This window comes from Pteropus medius, unplaced genomic scaffold (assembly GCF_902729225.1).
Source record: "Pteropus medius unplaced genomic scaffold, Ma_sr-lr_union100, whole genome shotgun sequence".
NCBI classification, from domain to species: domain Eukaryota; kingdom Metazoa; phylum Chordata; class Mammalia; order Chiroptera; family Pteropodidae; genus Pteropus; species Pteropus medius.
The window spans coordinates 100400-127392 of NW_024349800.1; the positions used below are offsets into that span (position 1 = coordinate 100400).

At 37.2% G+C, this 26993-nt stretch overlaps 1 protein-coding gene across 1 annotated transcript in view; it reads right to left on the minus strand.

Annotated features, from left to right (window-relative positions):
- The window catches only part of ACAD9 (acyl-CoA dehydrogenase family member 9), a 44189-nt gene that overhangs the window by 14774 nt on the left and 2422 nt on the right, over positions 1-26993 (minus strand). The window contains exons 2-7 of the mRNA XM_039886569.1: positions 24805-24898; positions 7415-7516; positions 3932-4038; positions 2754-2854; positions 1792-1870; positions 556-730 (exon numbers count right to left, since the gene is read on the minus strand). Coding sequence (XP_039742503.1) covers positions 556-730; positions 1792-1870; positions 2754-2854; positions 3932-4038; positions 7415-7516; positions 24805-24898 — 658 coding nt within the window. The remainder of the gene's footprint in view (positions 1-555; positions 731-1791; positions 1871-2753; positions 2855-3931; positions 4039-7414; positions 7517-24804; positions 24899-26993) is intronic.

Here is a 26993-nt window from a genome sequence, read left to right on the forward strand (position 1 = left end):
ACTCAGTAACAAAAAAAGTAATAAACAATATGATTGAAAAATGGACAGCAGACACGAAAAGATATTTCTCCAAAGAAGATATACAGATGGCCAACAGATATATGAAAAGATGGTGAACAGCACTAATCATCAAGGAAATGCAAATCAAAGCCACAATGAGATACTACCTCACATCAGTCAGAATGACTATTATCAAAAAGTAAAGTAACAAGTGATGGCAAGGATGTAGAGAAAAGGGAATCCTTGTGCACTGTTGATGGGCCTGCAAAATGGTGCAGCCCATATGGAAAACAGTATGGAGATTCCTCAAAAAACTGAAAATAGATAAACCAAATGACTCAGCAATTCTACTTCTGGGTATTTATCCAAAGAAAATGAAAACACTAATTCGAAAAGATACATGCAACCTATGTTCACAGTAGCATTATTTACAAGTAGCTATTTTATCTTGATATTACAATGGGGCTAAAGGGTATCTCTCTTTCTCTCTCTCACTGTATCTCACTGTATCTCACTTCTCTCTCACACACACACACACACACACACACAACTTACTGTTGGAGCCACAGATGCCTAACTTATCCTCAGGCTTCCCATTAGTGACTCCACCAAAGTTTCTCTCTACTATGAATGCTGTGATTTTGTCCTTTACTGAGCTGTCAGAATCAACAACCTTGGTCTTAGCAAACACGGTAAAAATATTGGCCAGGCCTCCATTGGTGATCCAGACCTAAGGAGAAAAAAGCAAAAGATCTTTGGGAAAAAAACAAACTATCATGAGCCACCTCTGAGCTCCATTTTTGCCACAAGACATTCCAGCTGCCCACCCATCAATCTTCAGGCCAGAATGTAAAGTCCTTGGCTCTCAGGAAGCCAAGTCTGCATGAACAGAAGAGCTCAACCCAGTCTCTTCAGAACAGATTTTTCCCAAGAGACACATGTGTGTGTGACCAGGTGTGTGTGTGTGTGTGTGTGTGTGTGTAGAAGAGCAGCCAATGGTACTAAGATAGCTCAGGCTCTAGCACCAAATGACAGGTTTTCCTCAAGAAAGGGCGGTGGGGGCAGAAAGGAGCAAGGAGATGGGGTAGAAGAAAGAGGAGGAGGGAGAGGTAAAGATAAAGAGACTTCTCAACACACTGCTGCAATGTTTGAAACTTATCTGGATCTAAATTCAAAAAAAAAGGTTGAAAAAAAAAGGTATGAGACAATCAGGGCAATTTGAACACTGACTAGATAGTGAGAAATTATTAATTTTTTAAAATGTGATAATGGTATTATGACTTTTTAAAAATTGCCCTATTTTTAGAGATAAAACCTGAAACAATTATGGATGAAATCCAGAAGTAGTGATGCTGACAGAGAAACAGGACTGGCTATGAGCTAATACTGCTGAAGCTAGCTGATGGGTAAATGGAAGCCTGCTATACTAAACTTTTGTATATGTTTCAAAGCTTGCATAATAAAAATTTTAAAACGTCACTCAACAGCAGTTCAAGAAGGTAGATGGAAGCATGCAGACTCTGGAGCCAGAACTCCTTGGTTCCAGTCCTGGTCTGCCACATAGGACATAGGACATTGGCATTGGACATTGGCAGGTCACTGAACCTCTTCGAGCCCCAGATTCTTCTTCTAAAAAATGAAAAGTAGCATCCACTCAAGAGGTAATGGTCAAGAGATGATGTATATGCCCTTTGCAATCTCTGGTGCATGGAAAACATGCATGATGGTGGTCAAGTGCATGATGGTGGTCAAGGTCATGACTGAGACCCCGGCAAGGCCATGGAACTGTACCTTGGATCCATTGAGGATGTAGTACTTCTTATCTTCACTTAACGTAGCCCTGGTCTGGATGGAGGCAGCATCACTCCCACTGGGGTGACAGAAGTAGACAGTTGAAGAGAGTAATACTGAGAATCAAAGAGAATGGTTTGGAGGGCCCAAAAATGTAGGATTTTACTTCAATACAGGAGTTGGAAAATTTTTAAAATAAAGGGCTAGACTATATGTATATTCAACTTTGCAGGCTACAAGCTATCTGTCCCAACTCCTCAATTCTGTCACTATGGCATGAAGGCAGCCACAGACAATTTGTAAACAAACAAGAACATTCCAGTAACAATGTCTTTACAAAAAGACATAGCAGGCTGAATTTGGTCGACCCTGCTTTATCACATCGGATAAAAAGGTGGCAGTGGAAACTCGGGCTTAGGTTTAAACACAGAAATGTATGCTTAGAACAGGTTCATCTGAGCTCTTATGGGGATGAGTTCAGGGCATCCCAGATTCCTAAGAGCAGGGAAAATGGAATGGAGTCCAAGTAACAGACTTGCCATCAGAAGTCCTGAGTCCTGCACCAGCCTTGTTATGTCCTAGGTGCATGACCCTGGGCGGATCAACACAACCTCAATGAACCTCAGTCCCTAATCTGTAAAATGGGGATACTACCAGCCACCCTATATACTCTGAAAGTTGCTCTGAAGTCTGAAAGCATATCGTATGTCGGGTGTGTTGCAAACCACAAAATAATAACTTAATAGGTGCTGTCAGGTATGTTACCTCATTTATAAATCTCATTGGGACAGAGAAGTAAGGTAAAAATAAGAGAACTGGCAAGAAAGTTGTTTAGCTGACTCTTAGAAGATCTCAGAGAGGGAAGAAATAAAAGTCACCACCTATTCAGCAAAAACCACAGCCTCTCATCACAGTGCACCCCGTAGATACTATTCCATGGCACCTCCCACCAAGGGGCAGACCTGGCTGGCTCTGTCAAGCAGAAGGCAGCAATATGTTCTCCAGATGCCAGTCTGGGCAGGTATTTGGCTTTCTGCTCCTTGCTACCAACCAAGATGATCCCCTAAACAAGAGACACACAGGCTGATTTAAGCTGTAGGGAGAGAAGAGTGTGTGACATGTGCTTATAGAACATGGCTTCTTCTGAAGGAAATACTTCATACAAGAGGAAACACCCTAACTTAGAGCTGGCGGCTACACGTAAAAAGTAGGGAGCTGCTGGGAAGGATGGGGAGCCAGACTGCTAAGGAGCTACCCCAAAGTGCACATTCCAGGGAAGTCTGGGCCTGGAGGCCTAGCAGAGCTTTGGGGTCAGACTCAGGGATGTTTATCACAGCTCCTCTGTTTCCTGGCTAGGTGGCCATGGGTAAGGGATGCCCCTTCTCTGAGTCTCCATCTCCTCATGTACACAGGGAATAACCCTACCCACTGGAAGGGTGGTTTGGATGAGAAAACATGAAGACATGGGAATGCTAGAGCAACCCTTGACATAAAGAAGATGCTCAATGTCAGAACTGTCCTACCCCCTTCTCAGTGCCAATGAGAAGTTCACTCTTTCCATTGAATGGCTACACGGAGCACAAAAACTCACGGGGTCGGGGGAGCCAAGCACATTGCTCACTCAGCTCCCTTTGGTTTCTACATTGAGCAGTAATAACTCAAGTAATTGGACATTTGCTAAGAGCTGTGTGATACTAGATCTGCCCTAAAATGCTCCAAACCCAGTAGGGTGAGGAATACATGCACAAACAGCAGGAATGACATGCTCAGGCCCCAAGTGACTCAAGAGCTCAGGGTGGGGAGGCTCACTTCCAGCCCAAGGTGAAGGCAGGCTCCACAGAGGCAGGAGCATCAGAACTGGGCCTCCAAAGGATGGGTCAGTAGTGATGGGAAACAAAAGGAGTATTCAAAAGGAAGGGACAATGCAACCAAAGGACCACTGCTTGTTTGTGGACTGAGCACTTATGGTGTGGCTGAGAGAGAATGTGCACAAATGAAGCACTGTAGGGCAAAGCTGCAGGAGCAGGCTTGGCCTTCCTCTACGACCCTGAGAAAGCAAGCCCAGTTCACTTCCTGAAGGTCTTCTGGAGTCACTCAGTGGTTCCAGAAGACCTTCAGGAAGCATGCCCAGATACTTGACCTTGAGGCCGATAGCCTGGTGTGCTGCCAGGGTCACAGCGATCGACGCATCCAGGCTGACAATTTCCCCTAGCCGCGCATACATGGTATTGGAGAGGCCCAGGCCACCTAGAAAAGAAACAGATCAGCTTTACTTATGGTCCAGCTTCAAATTCCTCCCATTAAAGACAAATGTCTTTACTGGTCTTTTCTCATTATAAAAGTAATGCCAGATCACCATTTTTAAAAAAAATCACAATACAGAAAGGTACAAAGAAAACAAAAATAACCCATAAACATCCTTCAGACTTTTTCTAGGCATATGAGCATGTATAGATATATTTTTGTGTTAAAAACATATCTATAATACAAAAATATAAAAATACCTATACATTACATCATTTAATATGTTGTGAACATCTCCATCACAGATAAAGATCTTTATAAACAAAACAGCTGTCCAGCATCCCATTCCCATATCTAATGGACTCTAGGATAGATTCTCTGCCATGGCACTACTGACATTTTGGAATGAATCATTCTTTGTTATGGGGGACTGCCCTGTGGACTGTAGCAGGTTTAGCAGCATCCTTGGCCTCCACCTACTAGGTGTCAGAGGTTCCCCCTCCCCCATTACTGACAACAAAAATGTCTCTAGACATTGTCAAATGTCTCCTGGGGGACAAAAATCACCCAGGGTTGGGAATCTGGAATAAAAAAAGAAAGAAAGAAAAACAAAACTCCATTGAATGTATGTATTTTGCATTTTATCTTCAACTTCCACAGATGGGTGGTTGGCGGCCTTACGTGCGCCTTACAAATGACAAACTGAAACCTAAGGTCATGTGGCCAATATGTAGCAGGACTGGGCCCTCAACTCAGGGGCATGTGTGGGTGCTAGCCCTGGAGCCGCCACTCACACACAAAAGGAAGGGCTGAGTCCCTGCAGGGATGCATAGTGGTCCTGGTGTATATTCCTATGAGTCCAGTGGTGGCATCCAGGGAAGGCCAGGGCTCTGCAGTACCACCACCCCTCCCACTTCAGTTTCAACCAAAATATTTTTACTTATTTCATATACTGAGGGAGTTGGTTTTGTTTGCTCAAAAAATAAATTCTGATGCTTATCATCCCAAGAAAGTTATCACTAAAATCATGGGGGATAGCAATCACATGGAGAAGGATGACAGGTATGTGGAGACTGTTGGTAGAAGAGGAACTGAGGGGCAGGAAGGAGCCACACATCGGCAGGCCTGGTTGGAAATCCAGGCTCAGTTGGTGGAAAGGCTCGTTTCTCCCTGAATGAGGGAACATTTCCCCAAAACTTTTTGGGCATGAGTATAAGGTAGCTGTTGCCTTAATTTCCTAAGGAAGAATTAAAAAAAAAAAAAAAAAAAAAAAGCTCTAAACATTACCATTCTCATGAAAGCGCATTTTCATACCATAAAGTAGGACATAAAACACGAATAAGGAATGGAGAGCTGTGCAATCTCGTACCAATATAGGCACATGTGCACACACGCATTCTCATCCAATATGTGTTTGCACATGAGACGTGCAGAAGTAAAAAGATGTATCCCAATTTTACATAGAAATTGTTTGAGAAAAAAATTGAGTACTTTTCATCAATCAAGAAATTTCTTAAAAATGATTTTAAAGAGGATATATAATACTCCTAACCTAGCTATGACTAGCAGTTTTCTCAAGCTATTTGTTTTCTCAAGCACTTATGTTTCCCAGTTGATGACAGACCAACCACCATTCTCTGGCTCTACCTGTACCTGCTTTCTAATATTCTAATATTCTTCATAGCCCGTGTGTTATGGCAAACAGTTCCCCTGTCGCTTGTGAGTTTTAACACCGACAAGTCTCAGATATCTGGGAAGAACTCCGTCTCTTCCAACTTACTCAAAGGCTGCAGATATTTGTTAAGAAACAGGATGTGCAGTTTCTCCCTGCAGAGGTCTGTGCTGCATGTTCCACCGCTAGGGGTAGAAACATCACTGATTATTTTGTCTTCTGCAGAGATAAGGTAATTTTTTTATACATTTGGAAATGTGGAAGGTACTTCATATGATGACAAGTAAGATATACCATTTAACAGTTTAAAACAAAGTAATAAACATACATATAAATTAAGATTTAACCTAATTAAAATATGCCTCAGAACGAAGGAAATTAGGTATCACAATGGTTTGTCCTAAATTTTCACATTTTGTTTCAGACTGGACCAGCTCCAGGATGTCTACAAGTGGGAATTTATTCTACAGATACTGAGGGCCCTGCAACTCTTGTGGCTGCCCAAAGAGCATGGGAAGGCCTAACTTTAATCTCTGGAGATAAACCACGCAGGAAGCCAGAACATCAAGACAAGCTCCTGCTTCTGGACTTGCTGTGCAAAACTTAATTTACAATTCTGGCTGGTAAAATGCCCAAAATATTAAAAACCTCCAAATGACCAGCTCGCAGCCATGAAATATGCCCAGCCCTTAAAGCACCACCAACGGCTCTCTCCCCTAAACCTCTGCCCCCCAGCTGATCAAAGCTGAGAGCAGGTTCACCTTACAAAGACTCAGGAAGAGACCTCAGAGAGGTGAGTACAGGATGAAGTATGAAAGCTGAGAGCCACACTTTTATGTAAAAAGAACCTGAGATTAAAAACAGTGTGTGGGTGTGCATGTACGTGCATGTGCATGACTGTATTATCTCTTTGAAACATTTTCTATTCCTCTCCCACACACGAACGCTGCTTGCCTACCTCGTTAATCCCACAGAAATGAGATAACCACCTCTAGATTAGCAAAAGAAAAACAAGCTATATGATCAGCCAAATATAACACTGCAGAATTACACTGGAATCCTGAGGAGAAAGGCAAGGTCTTTCACTTGGGGGCTAAAAACATCACTACAATCCTCAGAGAATTATGTGCATAGTCCAAAGGACAAAGGGCTCTGCTAGAAGGACTCCCTGGTCAAATCCTCCAATTAGATACATACACTTTGCAGCCATATGTCTTTTCCTTTGCATTGGGAGGAGAAGCCAAATCCAGTGGACCCTGACACCTGAGCTTTCACCACACGGTTATCTGTCCAAGTGTGCATGGCTCTAGGAGCAATTACTGTGCCAGAGAGACCAAAGAGCTGTACCATGGAGATGATAGTGAAATCAGCCAATTCGGCTCTGACATACTCTCGTCTACCACCTACAGAGACCTAGAAAGCATAGAAATCCTGAAGTGGTTCTTTATCCATTCAGAGGAAGAAAGCACAGAACTCAGCAGCTAAGATGCCTGCCTACAGGCCCCTTAGCCAGTTCACACACACTCACCAGCCAGCCACCTTGCATTTAGTCCACAAAGACTTTTTTTATTAATTCCAGCAGATTCACAGCTCGACCTTGGACATATTGCAGTTAAAGGCCACCTTTCCCACAGAGAACCCTTTTGTGGACAAACACAGAACGCTTTCTTAAGAGCCAACCGGGGAGGGTTAGTTTACTTTACTTACCATATTCTTCTGGGACTTGCATCCCAAAAAGCCCCAGTCTCTTCAGTTTTTCTAAAGTTTCCTTTGGGATTTTTCCCTCCTGGTCAATTTTTCGAGAGTCCACTGCCAAAAAGAAATATCTTGATGAAACAAAATATAAACTATATTTATACAAATAAAAATAAACAGCACAATTTTTTTGTTTGTCTGAAACTTTAAAACTGAAAATTGTCTAGTCATGGTCATTCTGCGTGTGTTCAATTTTACCTAACTAGCCTAGAAAGACTTGTATTTTGAAAAATTACCAATACCAGGTTGTGTTTTTCTTGCTCTCAGTGCTATTCACATGGGTGTATTCATTGTGTAAAACTGCAGCAAAATACACATTTATGAGATATAAACTTTTCTGTAGGTATACTAAATTTGAATTTTTAAAAGTTACCAGTACCTTCTAGGAAATGAGAGAATAAGTACACAACTCCAGGTACTGCCCTAAAATGTTGGGCTAGATAGCCAAACTTTAGGCAATATCTGGGCCTAGACCTTCTCAGTTTTCAGGAACCAGGACTCTTTTACCATAGTCAACAAGATCTGAAAACAGTTTAGTCTATCTAACATCAATATTCACCTTCATTAGAGCAAAAATGAGCAATCACTACCATTAGTTCTGTAATTGTACACTTTTGTACAAGTCAAGATAGTATTTTTTTAACTGTCAAAAATTAAACATCACTATTAAAATTTTTATAAATCACCATGACCTATACTAAGAAATCTGTATACACTTAGTCACTGAGAAATATGGATTCCACAAGTAAAGTCCAAACTCATTTCCTACTTACTCTAATTTTATATGTCATATAAATTGTCACACAAGAAATTGTACATGTACATATGTACAGTTAAAATATATACATATGTTTTGACATATGTTTGTCCATGAAATCATTCCCACAACCAACAAAAAATATTTCCTTATCCAGTCTAGATGGCAGAGGAAGTAAATGCTGTGCTTGCTTCCGCCAATGGACACATCTCGATTACAACTAAATTATAGAACAATCATCCTGGAGAACCACCTGAAGACTAGCTGAACAAAACTCCTATAACTAAGGATATAAAGAAGCTGCCATGTCAAGACTGGTAAGAAGGGTAGAGATGAGAAAAGGGTTGATCATAAACCCACAATGTAGTAGTCGAGTATCTAGAGAGATATCTCGGGTACGAAGGTACCCCCAGAGGAGCAAGGGGACCCAGCCCCACACTGGGCTCTCCAGCCATGAACACCAATATCGGGAAAAGGAGTCCCGACAACATGTGGCTGTAAAACTCAGCAGAGATTCTGTCTGGGTGAGATGAAGGGCTGCTGGAAACCCAGACATCCTCTTAAAGGGACCAAACACAGACTCATTCATTCACAAAAATCTCACCCTAGGCTCCAGTGAAAGGACAACAGCTCAAATGGCACCATGGACATACAGGGAGAAATTATACTGTATGGCTTCAGGGTAAGGGCTGGACAGGCGGATGCCATTGTTACTGTGTTGAGCTCTACTTGCACACAGTCTGCAGACACAGGCAGGCACAAATCTGAATCTGCATTAACCAACTGAACACCACTCAGCCAACCCTAATGACTCCATGAGATATAATTCGATCCAACTAAGCAGCTAGCTCTGCCTGCACTAGAGCTCCCCCCAAGAGGACCCAAAACCAACACAACAGATAGCTGGCTTCGGGCCACACCAGAACACCGCACAATTAGCTCCACAAACAAAATATCCAAAGGGTAGTTTCAGAAGGAACCAAAGCCCGACCAGGGCTACCTTGCACAGCAGTTCATCTGTATTGTAATGATCAGTCTCAAAGCAGTCAGCCTGAGGGTAACCCCAACCAATGACATGCCAATAACAATCAAGGCTCAACTACAACAGTGGGGTACACACAACCCAAGGCACACACAAGAAACACTTATGGAATACCTAGCTCAGGTGGTGAGAAAGACTATATCACTAGGCATCATAGGGCACTTATTACATAAGGCTACCCAGTAGGCAGATGAGCAGGCTAATATATATATATAGAATATATATATATATTATGTAATAAGTGCCCTATATATAGGGCATCATAGGGCACTTATTACATAAGGCTACCCAGTAGGCAGATGAGCAGGCTAATATATATATATACTATATATATATATAGTATATATATAATAGCAATATAATAAGTGCCATATATATATATATGGCACTTGACCTATAAAACCTATATATACTATATATATATATAGTATATATATATATTAATATATATATATATATTTATATATATATATATATATATATATATATATATATATATATATATATATATATATATATATATATATGTATATATATAACAACTATATAGTGTGTTATTATGTGTGTGTGTGTGTGTGTGTATATTAGCCTGCTCATCTGCCTACTGGGTAGCCTTATGTAATAAGTGCCCTATGATGCCCTATATATACATATACATATATAGCTAATATATATATATAATCAGAATCTGATTATATATATATATTCTGATTATATATATATATCATCAGAATCCTCAAAGCAGTGGGAGAGGGAAGAGTGGAGGGTACTGTGTAGTTGGTGATAAGAAATATTTATAGAAACAACCAAAAAGAAGAGAGTGGAGCAATACCTATAAAGGGCTGAAAGAAAAATATTGTCAACAGAAAAATATTTTTGGATGAAACAGACTTTTTCCAATATATAAAAGTTGAAGATACTCATCCCTAAAAAGATGCACTACAAGAAACATGAAAAGTATCCACCCCCCAGAAGAATGATGGCACCAAAAGGAAATGTAATACTATTAAAGAGAAGGAAGATCACTAGAAACAGTAACTAGATGGGTAAACATAAAATCATTTTTTCTCATTTTAAAATGACACTAAAAATAAGAAAAATAATAACACGATGAAAAAGTTCTGGAAATGAATAGTGGGGACGGTTGCACAACACTGTAAATATATTTAATGCCACTGAATTGTACACTTAATGAGGGCTAAAATGGTAAATTTTATGTTATGTATATTTTACCACAATAAGAAAAAAAGAATAGTAAGATATTGTAGGGTTTATAATGAACATAGAAACAAAATATATGGAACATCAGCACATGGGCAGGGAAAGCAGAAATACTGTAAGGTTCTCACATGAACCTTACAGTATTTCTGTAAAATGGTATAATATGAGCCCAAAATACACTTTGGTAAGACATATATTATAAATTCTAAAGCAACCACTTTAAAACAAAGGAGATATAACTAATAAACCAGCAAAGAGATAAAATGGAACAATAAAAAAATACTCTAAAGTACTGACCCAAGAGAAATGAAAAAAAAAAAAATTATATATATATACACACACACACACACACAATAATAATAATACACACACACACACACACAAAACCTTAAACATGAAAGTTTCTAGCTTTATTTCTAAGAGCCAATACACTAAAGATGAAAAAACAAACTTATCTCAAGAGATGCAGAAAAAGCACTGGGCAAAATTTGATACTATTTATGACGGAAACTCTCAGCAAACTAGAAATAAAAGGAAACTTCTTTAATCTAACAAAGATTATCTACAAAAAAACGTAAAGCTAACATCATACTTAAAGGTAAAAGAGTGAATGATGTCTTCCTAAAATAAGGAACAAGGCAAGGAAGTCTGCTCTTAACACTTCTATTCAACACCGTACTAGAGGTTTTAGCCACGGCAATAAAACAAAGAAAAGATAGGGAAAACAGATTGGAAAGCAAAAAATAAAATGTCCCTATCACCAACGACACAATCGCCTATGTCAAAAATCTTCTGGAATCTACCAGAAAAGCTCCTAGAACTAATAAATGAGTTTAATAAGGTGGCAGGACACAAGATCAATATACAAAAGCCAACTGTATTCACTGGGAAAGATATACAAAGAGAACAGGTAAACATGAAAAAATGTTCATCATTTGCCATTAGGGAAATACAAATTAAAATCACGGTATCACTCCGCATCTATCAGAATGGCTAAAAAAGTTTTTTTAAAACGAAAAACAATAAGAACACCAAATCTCGGCAAAAAGGCACAAAACCTAGTCCTTTTCCCATTTGCCCCAAGAATACACACTCGCAGTGCTTGCAGCTACAGAGTCCCGAAGATAACTTGTGGATTACAGTGCTAACCTTATCCCCAAAGTTTGCCATGGAATATCTCATTTTTATTATTATTTTCGCATCGCTCTAGTATATCAGCAGTCTTTGGAAACAAATGACATCATTCTATTTACAGCATTCTGATGGCTAAAAATGTCAAATCCTAGAAAACATAGCATCCCTACACATTGTTAAATGAATGCTACACTTTTTTTTCTAAACGGGAAAAGGGCTGATCAGTGGTCCCCAACCTTTTTGGCACCAGGGATCAGTGCTCCTATGAGAATCTAATATCTGATGGGTGATCTGAGGTAGAGCTGAGGAATGCTAGAGCTGGGGAGCAGCTGCAAATACAGATGAAGCTTCGCTGGCTCACCCGCCCGCCACTCACCTCCTGCTGAGGCCCAGGTTCCTAACAGGCCACAAACTGATACCCGACTGCAGCCTGGAGGTTGGGGACCCCTGGGCTAAATAACCTACACATTGTTGATGGAAATATAAAGTGGTACAGCCATTCTGAAAATAATTTGGTAGTTTCTTTAAAAACTAAACATGCACATATCTTAGGGCCCAGCAATTGCACTGCATATCCCAGAGAAATGAAAGTATGTTCACGCAAAAACTTGTACAAAAATGTATACAGTTTTACTTGTAAAAGTCCCCAAAGTGAAAACAACTAAAATATACTTCAACATTAGAAGAGTCAACAAAATGTGGTAATCTATAATACCAAAACTGTGGTAATCTACAGGTAATCCATAGAATACTATCAAGCAATAAAAAAGGAATAAACCATTGATACATGTGATAACTTGGAGAATTATGTTGAGTGAAAAAGCCAATGCTAAAAGTTTACATATTATATGAATCCATTAATATAACATCCTTGAAATAAAAAAATTATAAAAATGAAGAACAGATCAGTAGCTGCCAGAGGTTGGGGAAAAGAAGGGAAAGAAGGCTATGGCTATAAAAGGAGAGGCACGAGAGATCTTTGTGATGTAACTGTTCTGCATCATGATTGTGGCAGTTGTCACATTAATCTACACATGATAAAATTTGATAAATATACACACAAATACAAATCAGTACATGTAAAACTAGCAAAATCTAAATAAGATGATATTGATGTCAATTTCCTCATTGTGATACTGTACTAGAGTTATGCAAGACATATACTGTAAAGTTATACAGTGGGGGAAACTGGGTGAAGGGTATAACTGATCTCTGAATTATTTCTTATGACTACATGTGAATCTACATATTATCTCAGCATAAAGGTCTGTAAAGCAAACAAATGTTATCATTACATATATATTAAACTTAATGGGGAATAACCCTCAGATTGCTAATAAATTTCCAATGAAACACGCACATATGCTTAAGTATGACTAAATTGATTTTCAACAAAAACTCTTTGATACTGACATTTTCTTTCAACTTGTTTATATTTCCTAAATGTCCTTTAATAAATGTGAATTTCTTTTACTAATGAAATGAACAAAACGTATATTCTAAAGAAAAATTCCAGAAATAGAAGTATATACAGAAAAAAGTAGAATTCCACATCACTGTAATTAATAATTTTTAAACAATCAATTGTATTTCTATACGCTAGCAACATTCAGAAATTAAAATTAAAAAAACAATTTACAGCAATATCAAACATTTTAAAGACATTTATAAATCATCAAAAAGTATTAAGGATATTTAAATAAACCATCAAAAAACTTTTGGCAAAAATTGTCCAAGGTTTATACACTGACAACTACACACAAAGTGCTACTGAGAGAAATTAAATAAAGAATAAGTAAATGGAGAGATATACCACATGCATGGATCAGAAGATTGAATGTTATTATAATCATAATTCTCCCTTAAAGTAATTTGCAGATTTCTGGTAATCCCAATCATAACACCAGCTGGCCCTTCTGTCAAAGTTGAAATGCTGATGCTAAAATTTATAAAGAAATGCAAAGGACCTAGGGAAGCCAAAACAACATTAGAAAACAACTACCTGGATTCAAGCTGAATTACAAAGCTCAGTACAAGACAAATGTAATATTTGCATAAAGACAAAATGATCAACAAAACAAAGGTTTCAGAAATAGACCCACACATAAATGGTCAAATGATTTCTCTTCAATTTTTTATAATGTGCTAAATAGACATAAAATTTACTATCTTAACCATGTACTAGTTGTCACGTTACATTCATATTACTGTGCAACCATCACCACCATCTGTTTCCAGAACTTTTTCATCTTCCCAAAATGAAACTCCATACCTATTAAACAATAAATCCCCATTCCCCACTTCCCCCAGTCCCTGGCAACCACTATTGTACTTTTTTCTCTATGAATTTGACTACTCTAAGTAACTCACGTAAGTGGAATTACAGTATTTTTCCTTTTGTGACTGGCTTATTTCACTTAGCATAATGTTCTCAAGGTTCATCCACGTTGTAACATGTGTCAGAACTTTCTTCCCTTTAAAGTTTGAATAATATTTCATTGTATGCATATACATTATGCTCATCCATTTACTTGACAACCTATCTGTCTTTGGATCTAAAGTAAATCTCATGTAGAGAGAATATAATTGAATCACGTTTTTTGTTTTTGTTTTTTTAAATCCATTTTGGCAATCTGTCTGTTGACTAAAGAGTTCAATCCATTTACCTTTAAAGTAATTACTGTTGAGAGACTTACTTCTGTCATTTAGCTATGTTTTCTATATGCCTTTAACTTTTTTCTCCTTATTTCTTGCATTATTGTCTTTTATGTTTAGCTGATTTTTTTTTTGCAGTGAAACATTTAAATTCCTTTCTCATTTCCTTTTACAATATTCTTTAGCTATTTTTTATGATTACTATGGGGAGTATATTTAACATGCTAAAGTTATAACACTCTAATTTGAATTTATACCAGCTTAACTTCAATAACATACTAAAATTCTGTTCCTTTAATGGCTCCAGCTTTATCCCTTTCTCTTACTGATGCCACAAAATTACATCTTTGTACACTGTGTCCAAAAACATAATTCTTTTACATGTATTATTCTCTTAAATTACATAGAAAACAAAATGTGGAGTTATGATCCAAAGTTATAAAGATACTGGCTTTTAGACTAATAATATTTTAAATGTTATCAGTCTCTTAAATCATGTAGAAAATAAAAAAGTTACAAATCATTATTACAATACCAGCTTGTATAACTGCCCATGTATTTACCTTTACCAAGATCTTTATTTCTTCATACAGCTTCAAATTACTATCTAGTGTCCTTTCATTTCAACCTGCAGGACTCCCTCTAGCATTTCTTACAGGGGAGACCTAGTGGTAAACTTCCTCAGTGTTTATCTGGGAATATCTTAATTTCTCCTTCACTTTTAAAGGACAGTTTTGTCAAATACAAGATTCCTAGTTGAGTTTTTTTCTTCTAGCACTTTGAATATATTGGCCCGTTGCCTTCTGGCCTCTTAAGTTTCTGATGAGAAATCTGCCTATAATCTTATTGAGGATGCCTTATACATGACGAGTTGCTTGTCTATTGCTTTCAAATTCTCACGTTTTTGGTCGTTTGATTACAATATGTCTTGGTGTGAGTATTAGTTCATCCTGTTCATTGTGCTTCTTGGATGTTTATATTCATGTCTTTCACGAAATCTGGGACATTTTCAGCATTTCTTCAAATATTCTGTCTGCCTCTTCTCTCTTCTCCTTCTGGAACTTCCATGATGCATATGTTGGTCTGTTTGATAGTGTTCCACAGGTCCCCAAGTTCACTTCAATCTTTTTTTTCTGTTTTTCAGTTCTGTTAATTTCCATTGTCCTATCTTCGAGTATACTGAATCCTTTTTCTACCTTCACAATCTGCCTTGGAATTCTTCTAGTGGATTTTTTACTTATATTTTTCAGCTCCAGCATTACTTTTTGGTTTCTTATTAGATTACTCTTAATATTTTCGTTTTGTTCATACATCATTTTCTTATCTTTCTCCACATATTCTCTTAGTTCTCTGAGCATCTTTAAGTCAGCTATTTAAAGTCTTTGTCTAGCAAATCCCCCTATGAAGTCTTTTACAGGAAGTTTCTATTGGTTTCTTTACTTTGAATGGGCCATACTTTACTACTTCCTTGTATGCCTTGTAATTTTGTTGTTGTTGAAAACTGGATATTTGAATCTAATAATGTGGTAACTCTAAAAATGAGATTTTCCCTCTTCCCCAGGATTTGCTTTTTGGTTTTGCTGGTTTTTTTAAATTGAAATGTATTTGACATATAACATTGTACAAGTTTAAAGAGTACATGTTGATTTGATACATTTATGTGTCACACTATGACTGCCATTGAAGCCTTAGCTAACAATTCTATTGTCACATAATTACTTCTTTTTGGTGATGGAAATAATTAAGATCTAGTCTTTTAGCACATTTGATGTTTATAACAGAATTGTTGTCTATAATCACTATACTGTGCATTAGATCTCCAAGACTTATTTATCTACCAGTTGCAAGTCTGTACTCTTACACAACATCTCTCCTATATTTTCATCCCCTAGTCTCTGCTAATCACCATCTACTCTTTGCTTTTATGATTTCTACTTTTTTAGATTCTACATATAAGTGGTATCATACAGTATATGTCTTTGTCTGACTTATCTCACTTAGTATAATGTCCTCAAGATCTATGTTGTCAAGAATAGCAAAAATTCTTTCTCATGGCTGAATAATATTCTATTATGTATATGAGTGTGTATGTATACACATCTCCTTTTCCATTTATCCGCTGATAGGTTGTTTCCATGTCTTGGCTTTTATGAATAATGCTGCACTAAACATAGGAGGTATATATCTCTTTGGTATCTTGTTTTTATTTCCTTTGGGTATATATACAAAAGTGGAATTGCTAGATCTTATGGTAGTTCCATTTTTAAGTTCTGAAGAACCTCTATATTGTTATCCACAGTGGTTGCACCAATTTACATTCCAACCAATGATATACAAGGGTTTCCTTTTCTCCATATCCTCTTAGCACTTATCTTTTGATTTCTTTATAATGACCATTCTAACAGGTGTGAGGTGATACCTCATTGTGGACTTGATTTGCATTTCCCTGATGATTCAGATGTTGAGCATCTTTTCATTGTTCTTGTTAGCTGTTTGGATGTCTTCTTTGGAAAAAAATATTTATTTAGTTCCTCTATTTTTTAATCAATTTTTTTTTATCATTGAATTGCATGAGATCTTTATATATTTTGGATATTAACCCCTTATCTGATATACGGTTTGTAAATATATTTTGTTCCATTCCATAAGTTGCCATTTTATTTTGTTAACTGTTTCCTTCCTTTGCTGTGCAGAAGCATTTAAGTTTGATGTATTCCCACATATTGGTTTTTGTTTTTGTTTGTGATTTTGGTTTTAGTGTTTTTTGTTGTTGCTGCTGTTGTTTTTAATTGTTGTGGGGCTATCTCTGTGCCAAGGATCAGCCTGAGAGATAAATTTAAGATCTTCTCAGTTCTTTTCTGAGCCTGTGCCTTTTCTGGGCATTCACAGTCACTTTCTAATTTCCCCAATAGACATGGTTGTTTTTGAACATCCTTGTCTTCAATTTAGTCCCAAAGAGAAAATAAATAAATAAATAAATAAAGGTGGAGTGGGAGGAGGCAGTGTTTTAAATCCCTGGAAATCACTTTAGCCAGAAGGGGATGGGCTTGCAACAATGGGGAGGGTGCAAAGACAATGGTCCCTGTCTCTTTGCACCTCTGTGATCAAAAGCTGCAATCAGAGCACAGATTCCAACAGCTGATGGTCAGAGTCCTTTGTGCCCAATATGGCACCCACAGACTGCTCCAGGAATAAGTCCACAGCTGCCTGCTTCAGGACTGGAGTAGGGGATGGGTAGCTGCACTGTGCACAGAGCTGAAATTTATCAAAAGTAAGTGCAATTTACTAACCAAGCCTTTCCCTGGAAGTTGCAAACCTTAAATAGATCCTAGAGCTCCAAAACAGTTACATCTGCCAGCACGATTGTTGTCCAGGTGGGAAGATAGATTTGCAGCACTCTCTACTCTGCTATCTTCCCAGAATCCTTTGGTTAGCTGATTTCTGACAAAGATACCAAGTAAATTAAATAGGAAAAGGACAATTGTTTTAATAATGTTGCTGGAACAACTGGAAAGTCATATGCAGAAAAATCATCCCCAAACTTTACCTTACACCATACACAAAATTAACTGGAAATAAATTATAAATCTAAAAGAGATAAAAATATAAAATTTCTAAGAGAAAATACAAAAAGTCTTCACGACCTTGATTTGGCAGATTTCTCATATATAATTTAAAAATCAAGAACTATAAAAGAAAAAATTAGTTAACCAACATTAAAATTTTTTGCTCTTTAAAAGACACTAAATAAAATTTAAAAAGTCAAATCAGGAACTTTGAGAAAAATTTTGCTAAACATACCATAGACAAAAGATTTGTATCTAGAATATAAAAAGACTTCTTACAACTCGATAATAACACAATGCGATATTTTTTAATGCATAAAATATCTGACAGTTCACCAAAAAAAAAAAAAAGAGGGCAAATAAGCATATGAAAAGATGCATAACATCATTCATTGGTCATTAGAGAAATGCAAATTATAACTACAATGAGACCACAACACACATACAAAATGGCTAAAATTAAAAAGACTAAAATTAAAAATATCAAGTTTGGTGAAAATGTTGTGTAACTGGAACTTTAAAACACTGCTAGTGAAAAAGTAAAGTGGTATCCACTCCGAAAAGTAGTCTGGCAGTTTCTTAAAGAGTTAAACATACAGTTCAGACGTTCCGCACATAGGTATTTGTCTACTTCAGACTTAGAAAAATGTTCATGGCATCATTTTTTATGATAGCTAAAACTATGCTGGAAGAAGCTGCAAACTAATGTGCAGTGACAAATAGCAGGTCAGTGCTAGCCTAGGGACAGGGAGGGAATGAAAGGGGCAAGGAAACTTTTAGGAGTATTAGATATGTTTATTACCTTAATTGTGTTGATGATTTCTTGGGGGTACACAAATGTCGAAATTTATCAAATTCAACTCTTTAAATATGTTCAATTTATTGTAAATCACTTGTACCTCAATAAAGCTTTTTTAAAAACTGACAAATCATATAGTAAATGTTTAAATAAAAGAACAAGGGCCTGCAGTGACATGAGAAGCATGGAGACATGAGGGATCTCCCCTTGAAATTACAACAAACTGAACAGCTACAATCCAACAGAGAACACCCAGCCCTGCACACAAATACATCTGAGAGATGTGCACATCAGAGCATCTGAAGGTGGGCAAATCCTCTGAGAAAGGGAGGAGGAAAGAGAGAGGAACAGAGACCGGTGCTGTGGACATAGACCAGAGTTCCCTACAGGATGCACGAAAGTGGGGAATAAGGTGGCAGTTTTCACTCTTTGAAGCCCTGAACAGTCCCACCTGAATGGTCAGCATATTCCATGTAGCAGAGCCCAATGAACGGGGCAGAAAATAAGGCAGTGACCAAATACAAAGGGGCGACGGCTGTGTTTTAGCAATTGTCACTACCACTGCCAGGCAGAAAGCTGAGTCATGGAGCCTGGCTGCCTCCCCGCACTTGGCCAGAATATATATCCTCCCAGAGCTAGCAGCGGGGCCCAGCAGCACTGCATTTGGCTATGGGGGCAGTACCAGGGCTTCATGAGTTCTTCAAAGGCTCAGGTCCCCTTCGCCCTTCACATTCTCTCACGGAGAGTGGAGCCCTGGAACTGAGACAACCTGGTCACAGAGGAGACACACATCTCCCCAGGGAATAAGGGTATATATATATATATATATATAAAAATATATATATATAAAAATATATATATATATTTTTTTTAGCTACAAAGTAGAGATCCAGGAGGCAGTGCAGGAGACTTGGGCGCCACCTAGTGGCGGGAAAAACCCCTCTTAACCTGCTAAAGAGAGATCACTCCAAAGAATAAAATTTTTTAAAAAGCAGAGTACATTCCTATTAATACCTAGGCAGAGAAATCCAGCCAAGAACAATATATTCAGTAAAGTTCTCCTTTAGATATAAAGGAGTAAAAAAGACCTTTTCAGGCATTCAAAAGCCGAGGGCATTTTCCACCACAAGGCCTGCATTATGGGAAATACTGAAGTGGGTCATTCTACACCAGAAAGAAAAGGACAAAAAAATACAAAACTATGAGTAAGATAACTAACATACAGACAGAAACAGTAATAAAAATTAGAGTGGAATTAAATGAAATTGAAAACAAAGACAATAGAAAAAATTAATGCAAAAAAAAAAAGCTGGTTCTTTGAAAAGGTAAATAAAGACATAATACTTATTGATATATATGTTCCAAATAAGGGAGCACCAAAATATATAAAGCAACTACTAACAGAACTAAGAGAAGAAACGGACAAAAACACAGTTAAAGTAGGGGACCTAAATACCCCACTGTCACCTATTAATAAACCATCCAAACAGGAAATCAATAAGGAAACATCAGCCTTAAATGATACATTAGACCAAATGGACATAATCAACATTTACAGGGCTTTCATCCCAAAACACCATATTATACATTCTTCTCTAGTACACATGGAACATTCTTAAGGATAGACCATATTTTGGGACACAAAACTAGCCTCAACAAATTTAAGAAGACTGAAATTATACCATGCATATTCTCTGACCACAATACTTTGAAACTGGAGATCTCCTACAAAAAGAAAGCAGGGAAAACCACAAATACATGGAGATTAAGCAAGGTGCTACTAAAGGACGACTGGGTCATAGAAGAAATAAAAGAAGAGATCAAGAGATACATAGAAACAAATGAGAATGAAAAGACAACGTATCGAAACTTTTGGAATACATCAAAAGCAGTAATAAAAGCTCATATCATTACAGGCCTAGCACCAAAAACAAGAAAAATCCCAAACAGACAACCTAACATTACACCTTAAAAAACTAGAAAAAGAAGAACAAATGAAGCTCAAAATCAGCAGAAGGAAATAATAAAAATTAGAACAGAATTAAATGAAATTGAGAACAAAGACAATAGAAAAAATTAATGCAAAATAATAGATGGTTCTTTGAAAAGATAAATGAAATTGACAAACTCCTGGCTAGACTCTCTAAGGAAAAAAAGAGAAAGGACACAAATAAAATCAGAAATGCAAGAGGAGAAGTTATGACAGATACCCCCTAAATACAAAGTGTCATACAAGAATACTATGAAAGATTATATGCCACCAAATTCAATAACCTGGAAGGAATGGACAAGTTCTTAGAAATATATAACCTTCCTAGACTGAATCACAAAGAAATGGAAACTCTAAATAGACTGATCAACAGCAAGGAAATTGAAACATCAAAAGCCTTCCAAAACGCAAAAGCCCAGGACAAAATGGCTTCATTAGTGAATTCTATCGAATATCCAAAGATGACTTAATACTTATTCTTCTCAAACTTTTCCAAAAAAAAAAAAAAAAAGAAGAAAAGGCAATACTTTTAACTCATTTTATGAGGTCACCCTGATACCAAAACCTGGTAAAGATGACACGAAAAAAAGAAAGCTACAGACCAATATCTCTGATGAATACAGATGCAAAAATCCTGAACAAAATACTAGCAAATCGAATACAACAATACATTAAAAAGATTATGTATCATGATCAAGTGAGCTTTATTCCAGGGGCACAAGTATGGTCTAACATATGCAAATCTATTAATGTGATACCCTACATAAACAAAATAAAGTATAAAAATCATATGATCATATCAATAGATGCAGAAAAAGCATTTGACAAGATACAGTATCCATTTATGATTAAAACAATAAAATAGGTATAGAAGGAAAGTACCTCAATATAATAAAGGCTGTATACAACAAACCCTCGGCTAACATCATATTCAGTGAAAACATAAAAACCTTCCCTCTAAGATCAGGAACAAGACAAGGCTGTCCACTATCACAATTATTATTCAATATAGTGTTGGAAGCTCCGTAATCAGGCAAGAAAGAGAAATAACAGGCATCCAAATTGGGAATTAAAAAGCCAAGCTGTCACTCTTCACAGATGACATGATTCTCTACATAGAAAACCCTAAAGACACCACCAAAAAAACCTATTAGAAACAATAAATAAATACAGTAAAGTTGCAGGATACAAAATCAATGTTCAAAAATCCACAGTGTTCCTATACACTAACAATGAATTTTCGGAAAAAAATGAAAAAAAATTCCTTTTGCAATTGCACTAAAAATAGTAAGATACTTAGGAATAAACCTAATGAAGTATGTGAAAGACCTATACACTGAAAACTATAAGACATTATTAAAAGAATCTGAAGAAGACACAAAGAAATGGAAAGATATTTATGTTCATGGATTGGAAGAATCGACGTAGTTAAAATGGCCATATTACCTAAAGCATTATACAGATTTAATGCAAACATCATCAAAATCCCAACTGCATTCTTTTAAAGAAATAGAACAAAAAATTAGGAGATTTGTATAGAAGCACAAAACACCCTGAAGAGCCAAAGCAACCCTGAGAAAAAATAACAGAGGGAGAGGTATCACACTGCCTGACTTCAAATTATACCACAAAGCTGCAATAATCAAAACGGCATGGTATTGGCAGAAAAACAGATACACAGACCAATGGAATAGAACTGAAAATCCAGAAATAAACTCCCATATATATAAGCAAATAATTTTCAACAAAGGAGCCAGAAACATACAATGGAGAAAGGAAAGCCTCTTCAATAAATGGTGATAAGAAAATTGGAAAGCCACATGCAAAAGAATGAAATTAGACTATCACCACACACCAAAATTAACTCAAAATGGATCGAAGACCTAAATATAAGGCCTAAAACAATAAACTGCATAGAAAAAAACATAGGTACTAAACTCATGGACCTTGGATTTAGAGAAGATTTTATGAATTTGACCTCAAAGGCAAGAGAAGTAAAAGCAAAAATAAATAGGACTAAATCAAACCAAAAGCTTCTGCACAGCAAAAGAAACCATCAACAAGGCAACTATTTGAATGGGAAAAGATATCTGCAAACACCACCTCCAATAAGGGCCTAATATCCAAAAAATAAAAAGAACTCATACAACTCGACAATAAAAAACAAACAATCCAATTAAAAAATGGGCAGAAGACTTGAACAGAGACTTCTCCCAAGAAGACATACAAATAGTCAACGGACATATGAAAAGATACTCAACTTTACTAGCTACAAGGGAAATGCAAATCAAAGCCCAGTGAGATACCACCTCACACCTATTAGAAGGGCTATCATCAACAAGACAAGTAATAACGAGTGTTGGAGAGGTTTTTGGGAAAAGGAACCCTTATACACTGCTGGTAGGAATGCAAATTGGCATACCTATTATGGAAAAGAGTAAGAATAGAGTTACCATATGACCCAGCAATCATTCTTCTGGGTATCCGCCCCCCAAATTTTGAAAACATTTATTTGTAAAGATATATGCACCATAATGTTCACTGTAGCATTATTCACAGTGGCCGAGACATGAAAACAAATGAAGTGTCCTTCAACAGATGACTGGATAAAGATGATGTGATACATATATGCAGTGGAATATTACTCATCCATAAGATGAAATACTGCCATTTGTGAAAACATAGATAGACCTTGAGATAACCATGCTAAGTGAAATAAGTCAGAAAAAATTGAGAACCAAATGATTTTACTCATATGCAGGATATAAAAGTGAAAGCAACAAATGAACAAGATAAACAAAAAAACCCCTCACAGACACAGACAACAATTTAGTGGTTATCAGAAAAAAAGGGAGGAGGCGGGAGGTAGGTAAGGGTAAAGAGGGTCAAATATATGGTGACAGAAGGTGATTTAACTTTGGGTGGTGAACACACAATGCAATATACATATGACATTACTGAACTGTACAGTTGAAACCTGTATGATTTTACTAACCAATGTCACTCTAACAAATGATTAACAAAAAAAAAAAAAGAACAAGGGACTAAGGAACTAAAAAATGAAACAAGTAGAAAGTTAACTACAATAAAAATAGAAGCAAATATTTCTAAATAATAATAGATATTTATATACAACTAAGCAACTTTTTAAACTAGCAATGTAACAGTTAATGATGTAGGGCAGCAGTTCTCAAAGTGTGCCTGGAGGACCTAAGACACTTTCAAGAAGTCCGCAGGGTCAAACTATTTTAATATGAGTAGCAAGATGTTCTTTGCCTTTTTAATTCAAATTCTGTTGTGAGTGTACAGTGGAGTTTTCCTGAGGATACCTGATATATATATCACAGATTAAATGTATATACAGATAAAAGAATCCAGCTGGAATCCAACTGGTTCCACCTGAATTCTCATATCTGTTGCTTCATATTAAAATAATTCAAATATTTAAAAGATTAACAAAACTATTCTAAAAATACCACTCTTCACTATTTTTTGTTTGGAAATATTTTTCATTAAAAATAGTATATGATAATATACAATTGGTCTATTATTTTTAAAGGAATAAATGAACACAGTATGTTAAAAATTTAATTTCTGATAGGGCATATATTGATAGATAAAACCCACATAAACATGAACTCTTTGGGGTCCTCAGTATTGGAGGAGCACTGTTGTCAATCTATCATCACTGCTCTCCAGAGAGCTCCCTCAGGCACAGGCAGCTGCCTTTTCAAAGGGCTGGCTGCTCACTCTATGAGAGGAATCCTGCCATCTACATTGGTGCCCTCAACAACATTTACAGCAATTTTGCGTTGCTACTCAACTAAGCACGTGATCAATGGGCTTATAATTTGTCCTTGGCTTTTTTTTAATTTCACTTTTCTAGTTGTTCATTTTTATTGTATTTTACAAAAATGTCAGTCTGCAACAGTTTGAAAATGTTTTAAAGTGGTCTTTCACCATAGATATGTTGAAAAACACTGATTTAGATATCTTATAATTAAATATAATTAAACAGACATTGGGGTAATCCTTAAAGCAATATACTATCAATAGATATCATTTTTCATGATTAATGACACTCAAGAGAACTTTCTCTATGTATACTGCTTCTAATATAAACATCAAAGCATCACCCTTAAAATGGACATGGTAATGATAAAGAAAATCACACGTACCCTCTTCAGCAAAGAATTTTTCTATGGGTCGCACAAACTGGTTGATTTCATTAAGTTCGTCTTGGCTAACTTCTGGGAATGGGAAAACTTCTTTCTAAAAATGATAAACACTTAGTAAAAATTAATTTTTAGCAACTTTTCATAGTGGTGATACCAGTCAAAAAGGAAGGAAACAGATTTGCTAGATTCTGTATCTGGTAGGCAGGACATAACTCATTGAAGGAATTAGAAAGCAAACCCCAGAAGGTGCTTAAGAGGCAGGAATTGTACGTTAGACTCCACCACCTAGATACATACTCCTCTTCTACTCAAGCAGGTTTATTTCTGATTTTGATCAGCTTTCCTTATCAATAACAAGTTATGATTTTCCCACAAAACAAAGAGCTCTGGACTAACAGTTCAAAGCCCTGGGTTCTGTTCCTTGATTTGTAGCTTATTGTGTAGACTTCACCAAATTTCTTTCCCTCTTCACATTTCCATTTTCTCAGCCATAATATGCTGGTAATATTTACTCAAGGTCATGAGAACCATGAGAATCATGGAAGATAACAGGTGTTAAAGCTCTTTACTAAAATGTAAAATTTCGCATTATTTTGTGAGTTCAAAGATGCTGCAGCTGACAGGAGCATACTGTGGTTACAAAGTCTGACATCTTGCCAGGTTCCTATCCAGCTGCATACTCCAATCTCCATCTCTCCTGATTAATGACATCTGTTACTTGCACTGAGCGTGTGAGGTAATGGAGTCACTGGAGGAAGTTCAGCTGTTGAACTAGATCAACCTTAATTCAGCCCTGGCTCTGCCACTTCTTAGATGTGTGACTTGGGTAAGCCACATAGCCTTTCTCAGTATCAGTTCTTCTGTTACAGATACCTCAGAGGGTAGCTGTGAGGCTCAAAAGAGATATTTCCTAGTATGTAAAGTAACTGTAATTATTTGTATCAGATACTGGCTCTTGCCTCCACCTCATACCATGGAAAACAAATTAGCTTCCAATCTGTCTCAAACCAATGAGTGGCCAATATTTCTGATTGGCCAAGGATTCCCCACTGGGCTATCACTATTATATTGCCTAAAAATATCCTGTTGTGTTCTTAGCCCCTCTGGCTTTGGGGGTTCCAGATAGCCCTGCCATCGTAAAATGGGTATTTGGACTTGGACCCACAGCTGCTGAGAAATGATGTCCCAGATCACAAGCTGCCAACCCCCTAGAAGCCCTGCCTCTCTTCATGGCACCTCTCACCATGTGTCTCAGGATAAGGTGTTCAAAGCAGGAGTCCTCAATCTTCCACCAGAGACTGTCCACTCTAGTAATATGCTCCCAAATCTGTTTTCTCCTCTCAAGACTCATGACTATAAGCTTACAGGTTGGTCACTATACAAAAGTGACAGCTGACTTAAAGAAATTCCTGCCTCCAGGCTATTCCTGGTCCTGCTTTCAAGACTGTCTAGAAGGAAAATATGCTGAGACTCTAATCATTCTCCAGCCTTTCAGAACAAAGCCAGCTCCTTAGCTGAATATATAGAGGCTCAATCCATTGTACTAGCTTTCACAGCCTCATGGATTCACCTGGGCCTTGTGCAATGAGCTGTGTTAGAGTAAGATTAGATTATTCTGGTACTGAAGAGGAAATTTGGGCAACTTCATTAAAAACTAATCAGCTTTCTGCTTCTGTAAATATGCTTGCTTTCTGCAAATGTTTGCTGCATGCAAGGGCTTATGCAAAAGCTCCCGTGAGGTTTGCTCGACTTGCAGATGTAACTGTTTGTGCCTTTGTTCCACCAATGCAACTGTTTGTACCTTAGCAGCTCCCGCCTCATGTAGCACTTTGTACCCCAATAACTCCTGCTCCCTGTAACAATTTGTTTACTGGTTCCATAGCAATCCCTGCCCTTCTCTATGTTACTGCTTGGAATTTGCATAGCAACTCCTGCTGTATGTAACGGTTTATGTTCAAACTGACCAATCAGATTATGTAAAATGTTTCAACTGAGCCCACTGCCCAGATCTTCAGAGCTCATCTGGGACTGCCATAATAAATTCTCAATTCTCCTCTCTGAGTGAACTGCTTAGTTTTTCGTTGGACTGGGTTTTGGAGCTTTTGGGATTTTTCCACAACAGTGCCAGTGAGCACTCCAGATGAGAAAAGAGAACAGCCTGGGAACTAGTTGGCCCTCAAGTACAAGCA